Consider the following 9247-nt stretch of genomic DNA (forward strand, 5'->3'; position numbering starts at 1 on the left):
TTTCTCCTCCATCTCACCCTTCAGACACTCAGGGTGAAATTTCTAGCCCTAAAGAACAAGCCAAAGCATGAGGTTGGAGTTGACTTGTGGGTTGTGTTGCTGATAGGATGTGCCTTTTCTTTCCTTGTAGCTCTACGAAATTCTCCCATCTGTCATGAATTTTCTCCCAGGGCCTCACAAGACCGCATTGTCCTCCATGGAGGTGGTCTCTTCATTTGTGAAGAACGAGATAGCAAAGCACAAGGAAGACCAGACCGTGCATGAACCAATAGACTTCATTGATTTCTATCTATCTCATATGGAGAGGGTAAGGAACTGCTTTGTGGGCGAATGCTTCTTCTTCAAGGAATCGTTGCATTCTCTGTTACGATCGAACAGTAACATCTGCGGGACCACTGGGAATCCCCCCTGCCCTTATTAGTCAGCCGCCGTGCAGTGAAATGGTTGGGGAAAGTAGATATTTTCATATCCTTGACAGTCTAGGACAGGCTTCCTCAACCTCGACCCTCCAGATGTTTTGAGACTACAATTCCCATCATCCTTACCTTACCTTACCTTTCTCGCCCTGATCTGGCCACAGTGATCCATGCGACGGTCACCTCCAGGCTTGATTATTGTAACTCGCTCTGCACGGGGCTTCCCTTGAAGCTGACCCTGAAACTCCAGCGGCAGCAGAATGCCGCGGGGAGGCTCCATTACGGGGTCCTTGCCGCGGGGTCACATTCACCCGGTGCTTTACCAACTGCACTGACTCCCGGTGAAGTACAGGGTCAGGTTTAAGGAGCTGGTTTTGACCTTTAAAGCCCTAAGCGGCCGAGGACCCACGTACCTATGGGACCGCCTCTCCTGCTGTGCCCCGCGGAGGACCTTAAGGTCCACAAATGAGAACATTTCGGAGGTCCCAAGTCGCAAGGTGGTTAGGTTGGTCTCAACTAGGGCCAGGGTCTTTTCAGTACTGGCCCTGACTTGGTGGAACGCTCTGTCACAAGAGACTAGGGCCCTGTGGGACTTGACATCTCTCCGCAGGGCCTGCAAGACAGAGCCGTTCCGCCTGGCCTTTGGTTTGGAATCAGTCTGACCCTTATGTTTCCCTCCCCTTACGGTTTTGATCTATGGGATCCTTTTAAAATGAGGCTGCATTTTAAATTGCATTTGAACCTGTATTTTAAATTGTTTTTTCCCCCTATTATGATTTTACTGTAATTCTACTGGTGTTATCCGCCCTGAGCCTGGCTCTGGCTGGGGAGGGCGAGGTATTAATAATAATAATAATAATAATAATAATGATTAATAATAATAATAATCATCATCATCATCCCTGACCTACAATTCCTGCTAGCTAGGGATCATGGGAGTTGTAGGCCCAAAACACCTGGAGGGCCGAGGTAGAGGAAGCCTGGTATAGGAACATAATAAGAGCTGCTGGATCAGGCCCATGGCTGCTGTATCTAGTCCGACATCCTGCTTTCACAGTGGCCAACAGGATGCCTGTGGGAAACTAGCAAGCAGGATTCAAGCACAAGAGAAACTCTCCCCTCCTGCGATTTCCAGCAACTAGGATTCAGAAGCGTTGCTGCCTCCGACCATGGAGGCACAGCATAGACATCCTGGCTAGCAGCTATTCATAAAAAGGTAAAGGGAACCCTGACCGTTAGGTCCAGTCATGACCGACTCTGGGGTTGCGGCGCTCATCTTGCTTTACTGGCCGAGGGAGCCAGCGTACAGCTTCCAGGTCATGTGGCCAGCATGACTAAGCTGCTTCTGGCGAACCAGAGCAGCGCACAGAAATGCCGTTTACCTTCCCGCCGGAGCGGTACCTATTTATCTACTTGCCCTTTGAGTGCTTTTGAGCTGCTAGGTTGGCAGGAGCAGGGACCGAGCAACAGGAGCTCACCCCGTCATGGGGATTCGAACCGCTGACCTTCTGATTGGCAAGTCCTAGGCTCTGTGGTTTAACCCACAGCGCCACCCGCGTCCCTTAGCAGCTGTTCATAGTGCTCTTTTAAAGCCATCTAGGTTAGTAGCAATTGCTCTCTCTCATGGGAGGGAGTGCCATAGCTTACCCATGTGCAGAGACTGGAAGGCCACCTGCCATGCATGATCTCGTTGAGATTCCTGCATTGCAGGGGGTTGGACTAGATTCTCACAATAAGAATGGGGTTTTCCTTCCAGACTGTCATTGTTGTTGTTTTTTTGGATGGGATTCAATTGCATACAAGCAAATTTAGGGTGCACGATTATAGAGGATTGTTGGAGGTTTTGAACAATGACCTACTCCCCCCCCCCCCAAGATACATAAAGTGACAGGGAATTGCATTTGGAAGTGTGGGGTAACAATTGCTTGGATGCAACAGCATCTAACCTCCTCACAAACAAATCAGGATGAATGCTCAAGGAGCAGGTCACCTGGAAACTGATGGAGGTAAGTCTTAGTTGATTAACTGTATGCACTTATGTTCATTAATCAATAAAATTTACATACGTAAATGCAAAAAGCAATAGTTTTGAGGCAAAAAGTATACTTTTCTGATTTAGCACATCTGTGTCACAGCAGGCATAATCTCAGGAAAGGCACCCCCTCATTTAAAGAGGCACTTCGCTCCAAGCAATTTTTATTAATACTTGTTATATTATATGGAAGGCCCATTTTCCAGGGCTTATACTGGTGTAAGATCCATTGGTCTTAGTTTAGCCGACTGGGGCCTGTGAGTGAACCGAATCTAACCTCCGCTATTGCTTACAACAGAACAAGGATGACCCCTACTCTACCTACAATGAGGACAACCTGGCTCAGTGTATTTTTGACCTCTTTATCGCTGGAACAGAGACAACTGCTACCTCTCTGCAATGGGCACTGCTCCTCATGGCGACACATCCAGATATTCAAGGTGAGAAGGAACTGTGCAATGGCAGCAAGAGGCCATTTTGACCTCTTGATCCTGGACCTGAATTTCTCTCAGGTTGGCCCCCATCCAGCCCATTACTACTTCCAGGCAAACACCTTCAAAGCCTCACTTGATTTGTAGCACCCTGCTTGTGGTTAACACTTAGCTGGAATGAAATATTCAACGCAGCAATAGAGAAATTAAAATAATAATTTATTTGTCAGACAAATAAATGATTGGCACAGTGGTATATGGTTACCAAAAGCTCTGCACACTCCAGCCCTGGTGGCCAGCACTTATATTCCCTCAGCCCAGCCTCCTTACTCCTCCTTTGGCTGCCTCTGTCCAATCAGCCTGGTTGAAATTCCTATTGGCTGTTTGCTAGAACCAATAATAAAAGATACACCCATTTCCTATTACCTTTTATGGGAGACAAAGAGCTATATTTCCTTCTATCATATATCTTACATTTGCCTCGACAAGGCATCTTAATTACCAGATCATCCTTGCCCTATTGCCCTTTTGCTCTTTTGCCCTTCTGCCCCTGGCAACAGGAGCAAATGGCTAAAACAGATGGCTCATGGTTTTAAATTTTGTCATAAACAGAGATCTTGGGTTCACCTTCTCACACACCATCAATGAAATAACAATCTAATATAAGAATCTAACATTTCTTACTTTCTAAATCCTTTGTATACTTACATTAAAGTCAATATATTTCATATATAACATAGATAGATTTTTAGAAGAGAAGAACTTAGTAAAAACAGTTTCAAAAGTAATTTCTAAAAGCAACTTCAGAGCAGGCTCTTCGGTTTTCCCAGCCAGCTGCTATTTTTATTAGCTCTTGCCCTTTAACCTTAGGAAAATGTGGCTGATGGGAGGCCCATAGATAAACTATTTACCAACTCTTAATTAGTATGACCTTTGCTCCCAGCCTGTAATTTCCCTTCTATAACTCCGAGAAACCTGCCCCCAGCTGGTGCTACAAATCTATGGGGCCCCTGTGCAGGAAAACAAAACAACTGCCAGCTGCTTTATGTCTGGCATGAAGCAAGCATTCGCAAATATATTTTTAAGCTTATTTTAAGATATAGATCTTGATCAGATGCCTCAGATTCAGATGGAATGGAGATACAGAGCTGTGTGTCACCAGCATACTGACGGCACCATGCTCCAGATCTGTGGAAGATCCCTGCAGATCTTGCTGCAAGAGGCTATCCCTCTGAAAATCGTTATTCAGGTCCCCCCCCCCACAGGAGGTCTAGGTGGAATACTTTCCTGTCGAACAAATACCCCTTAATGATTGCTCAACTTGTTTAACTTGAGATGCTTCATCCGAAACAAAGCTTAATTCTCCACCATTTTCCTCAGAGAAAGTCTACCAGGAGATGGAAGATGTTTTCGGTTCGTCTCACTCAATCCGCTATCAAGATCGGAAGAAGCTGCCCTACACCAATGCTGTGATTCACGAGATCCAGCGTTCAATATATATTTTGTTATTTGGGGTTCCAAGGCAAACCGTGAAGGACGTGAACTTGCACGGTTTTCACATTCCAAAGGTACAGACGATTGTAACAGTTTCTATAGCCCAGGGGGAAGGCAGATTCCCTTGTGGTGCAAATTCTGAAGAAAGTAACTGTAGCTCCTTCCATTTCCAAAAAAAGGAGGGGAGTTCATGCAGGGACATCTTGTGCTGTGTCCTCCAGATGTGGACCACAACTCACATTATCTCTGACCCCCCATCATTGATCTATGTTGGCAGGGGCTGTTGGGAGTTGTAATCCGCAGCAGGAGCGGTTGGTGAGCAGAGGTGCAGCTGCACACCTAGCCTCCTAGCAGCAGAGTTGCTCCTGCTTCCTGGGAGGAAGAGGGATGAGATGACAGGGGAGATAGCATCTGCGCAGGCACATTGGTGGGAGTGCCCCAGAAATGCACAGGATCGCTTCTGCGGAGCTTCTTCACAATTTGCCTCCTTCCATCAGCACTCAAGACTTTTAAATTCATGAAAGTGCAAATCTGAAAATTCATAATTTATTAAAGAAAGAAAATGCAATTCTTCAGTTCCAGGAGAATGACGCTTGTATGTAAAGATTAGTGGATATAATAATAATAATAATAATAATAATAATAATAATAATAATGTTTATGCCCCGCCCATCTGGCTGGGTTTCCCTAGCCACTCTGGGTGGCTCCCAACAGATTAAAAACAGAATAAAACATCTAACATTAAAAACTTCCCTAAACAGGGTTGCCTTCAGATGTCTTCTAATAGTCAGATAGTTGTTTATTTGATTGACATCTGGTGGGAGGGTATGCCACAGGACAGATGTCACCACCAAGAATGCCCTCTGCCTGGTTCCCTGTAACCTCACTTCTTGCAGTGAGGGAACTGCCAGAAGGCCCTCAGAGGTGGACCTCACTGAGCGATGCGGGTGGAAAATGGAGGAACTGAAGGGCAAAAGTGCAATGTTCTGTTTAGATGCATCCTGAGACAAGTCTTCTTTCCCTGCAGGGGGCTGTGATTGTTCCAGATCTCCGCTCTGTTCTTCTTGATCCTAAGGAATGGGCAACACCTGAAAAGTTCAACCCAAACCATTTTTTGGACGAGGACGGGCAGTTTGTGGACAGAGAAGCATTTCTGCCATTTGGTGCAGGTATGTGCAAGAAGCCCCAGCTGTCGCATTCAGAGAACACTTTATTCCATTTTCTTGATGTTTTCTTACCAGATGATTTTCACATTCTGTGTGATCTTCCACACAACATAAATGCCACTTCTGGAGATGTAGCGGAATCTAGTGGAAGTTTAGTGCTTGTTTCAATTTGTTTCCAGAAAGCAACCTGTTCTCAGCTCTGTTAGCACGGAAAATAGAGCCGCAAAATTTGGGGTGCTATTCCAACATACAGTTCCCTCCCACCATTTTCATTGGTGCATCATGGCAGAACAGAAGCGCACATGCGCCCTAAGGACTAGCATTGGATACAACCCAATAAAAATAGTTATAATAAGTATTGTTATTAGTAATAACTAGTATCATTCGTAAAAACAATGGTAAGTATTAAATACTACTATTAGTACTACTAGCTAATGATAGAGATTTTAGCATACAGTTTAAACATGTAAACATGTAATTTTAGTACGTATAATTCTTTTTAAATTACTGGTTTGATTCTTTATATTGCCTTCAATATGAACCTTGTTTTCCGTGTTTGTTTTTACTGGTATTTTTAATGAACACTTTAGATTGTCTTTTGTAAGCCGCTTAGAGGTCTCTAGTTTGAGGAAGCAACTAAAGCAACTTTTACTAGACTCAGGAATTAGGGGAGATCTGGCCTCCCGCAAACCCATAGCAATACTTAAAAGGGAGATTTAAATAAACACATTACTGAAATAAAATAAGTAACCAGTCCTGATCTCATGCTGAGCCAGGTCTTGGCAGCCCCTGGAATGAAGCCCACTTTCTCAGTGACATCCCCACACCCCAAAGTTGAAAGGGAGGCACGGGGGACTCGGGAATCGTAGAAAGAGGAGTTGCTGCAGGACGCTTTCATAGGTGGAATGAGGCCCAGACACCCAGATTCTTTTCTCAGAGTCAAAGCCAATTGGTGCCCTGGGTAAATACTATGGAGTATAGGTGGAATAGCAGATAATTCAGTTCCTGCTTTCCTCCTTCTTTGTTTTCCTGCAGGTGCTCGGGTGTGTCCAGGGGAGCAAATGGCAAAGATTGAGCTCTTCATCTTTTTCACAAGCCTGCTGAGAGCATTCAGGTTCCAGCTGCCAAAAGGAGTGAGAGGAGTCCATAGGAAGCCTATAGTAGGGCTGACGGTCCGTCCTCGCCCCTACAAACTCTGCGCTGTTCCCCGCTGAAGCCACATAAATAATTAGGGGGGCTGATCAACTACTGCAATCTCCTCCTTTAATCGCCATCCTCACATTCTTTCTTGGCTTGCTCAGTTGTGCTTCTCCAGTCTCTGATGCCACTGGTTGATAAAAGAATTACCACCAGCCTAGCAAATATTCATTGTTCCTCATTCATTGCTTGTGCACAAGTATCTGGGACCGATTTCTTGCAGTTCTCCTGTGTGTTTTAGAGACGGCAAGGGGTTAGCTGAATAAACTATTTGGTCAGATCTGTGTTCTGAGCTGCGAGTGTATTATTTGATAAAGGATGAGCTGTTACCTGCCACCCCAAACTCTGTGAGCACTACAAGATTCCGATGGTTACAGGCACACTTATCAGAGTCTGTGTTCCCTTTCGAGACAACGAGACACAATAGAAACTGTGGTGTCTTTATGATAGATGGTTTATTTTCATGTATGTACAACCTGAGCCAACGGTGGATAGGTTCCCAGCATTACACACTAAAAGAGGATCGTTTGCTTCTCTCATAGGTGCAGCAGCCAATCTCCTGCTTTCCTATTGGCTGTCATGTTGGATCCCAAATTGGTAGCAGCCATTGGTAGCTTTGCCCCCCCTCCCCGCCTGCTTGCCAAACTGCTTGCAAAATGCAACTATTTTCCTTTAGCTTATATCACTGCCCACCAGGGACTTCCCCTTCCCTTGCTTGTAGCTGCAAACAGACCCAGAGGGGTTTTCCTTTTGCCCACATCAGGCCAACACCATTCCTGAAACTTAACTCTGCTTTTGTCTCTGCTAACCACCCCCTGAATAAGCAGATGTTCTTCTCTGGAAGATCTCCAGAACTCATCTCTAGTGTGGCCACCTAGCAGCCTGATGTGCAATTAGAGCTACATCACTAGTTCTAATCATTTATGTCCCTATACAACTCATAGCCACTGTGGTTTTAAACTTGTTCATTTCCTGTTGATGGAAAAGCTGTTGATGTTACAGATGACCTGACCTGCTCCTATGGATCAGATAAGAAACTAAAAAACTGATCAAGCTGGCCGTAATGAGGTCACCACAGGTGTCCTGTACTAGCCTACACATAAAATCTTCTTCACAATTTTCTATTTCCTTCTGGAAATAGTCTTTTTGAAAATAGCAGGAGTAGCAAGAAGGAGCAAATAATTTACTCGATGAATATTGAAGAAGGCAAGCTGCCATCTGGTGTATACAAAGTACAAAACTGGGTTTACTAACCACAAAAATGGGTTGTTCCACTGCCCTCAGAAGCTTGGGGTGGTGGCAGCCCAGGAAAGACATTAATTGTAGTGGCCCCTAAGTTGTAGAACTCCCCCCCACCTCTTTACCCTAGTTTTTGATACGTGAGATGTGTATATTTTTAGAACCCACCTTATTTTTATAATGTAAAGTTGTTTTTCTGGGGATACCCAGCCTGATGGGTGGGGTGAATAATAATAATAATTAATATTAATATTAATATTAACAACAACAACTTTGTGTAATATTGCATTTTAACCTAAATATTGAGTTTTAATTGTTGTAACCCAACCTTGGAACTCAGGGTGAAGGGCGGGTAAAAGATTGTAATAAATAACAGCGACAACTTGAATGCTGCACTTCAGAACTTTCCTCAGCACAGAACTCTTATCTAGTTGTATGCTATAGCACTTGGACTTACATGCATCAACCTCTGCTGTCCCCCCCCCCCCCAATTTACTGAAGAACTTAATTACAGTGGTGCCTTGGTTCTTGAACTTAATCTGTTCCGGTAGTCTGTTCGATTACCGAAACCAAGGCGTGGCTTCCGATTGGCTGCAGGAGATTTCTGTACTTAAGCGGAAGTGGCTTCCGAAAAACGTTCGCAAACCAGAACACTTACTTTCGGGTTTGCAGCGTTGAGGAGTCAAAATATACGAGTAGCAAGGCATTCGAGGACCAAGGTACGACTGTAAAACTGTCCCACAGGGGATTTGTTCAGGTGGAATAAATTATCTCCAGTTTAATTGCTGGATCTATGAGAGAATGGGTTGCTATCAACTTCTGCCTGCTGACAAGTTTGAACAGAATGTGTGTCTCCCTTTGTTTCTTCAGGGTGAAACATTACATTGCATTTTGTTTTTCAATCACATAATGACAAGTATGATGGAGGGCTGTCAGTGATTGCTTACCACTCACATGGATGGAAGCTGGGCTTTTGCCTCAGTGGAGTCCACGTCAAGGCCAGCAAAGAGGGGGAGTGCTGCATCTCTCTCTCTCTCTCTCTCTCTCTCTCTCTCTCTCTCTCTCTCTCTCTCTCTCTCACACACACACACACACACACACACACACACGCACAGCGAGCCCATGCCCCACTATCAACATGAGTAGAAATAGGCAAATCTGTCCATTTTGGATTATGCTTAGGATGGTGCTGTTAGTTACTATATGCTCTTTCACCACCTGTAAACGGTTTTAAAGGGAATTCTACAGGCTAGATTGCTTCTGCCATCTAGG

The 9247-nt window shown here is 44.7% G+C and overlaps 1 protein-coding gene across 2 annotated transcripts in view; it reads left to right on the forward strand.

Moving 5' to 3' along the window:
* Positions 1-7019, forward strand: part of LOC310678360 (cytochrome P450 2J2-like) — a 51040-nt gene extending 44021 nt beyond the window's left edge. Inside the window, exons 5-9 of one of the 2 annotated variants that reach the window (XM_083442255.1) lie at positions 131-307; positions 2747-2888; positions 4260-4447; positions 5401-5542; positions 6575-7019. In XM_083442255.1, coding sequence (XP_083298381.1) covers positions 131-307; positions 2747-2888; positions 4260-4447; positions 5401-5542; positions 6575-6753 — 828 coding nt within the window. In that variant the 3' untranslated portion in view covers positions 6754-7019. The remainder of the gene's footprint in view (positions 1-130; positions 308-2746; positions 2889-4259; positions 4448-5400; positions 5543-6574) is intronic. The other variant, XM_083442254.1, reaches the window with a different exon arrangement.
* The last annotated feature ends 2228 nt before the right edge of the window (positions 7020-9247 follow it).

The sequence above is a fragment of the Podarcis tiliguerta genome (assembly GCF_965153285.1).
Source record: "Podarcis tiliguerta genome assembly, chromosome: 5".
Lineage (NCBI taxonomy): Eukaryota > Metazoa > Chordata > Lepidosauria > Squamata > Lacertidae > Podarcis > Podarcis tiliguerta.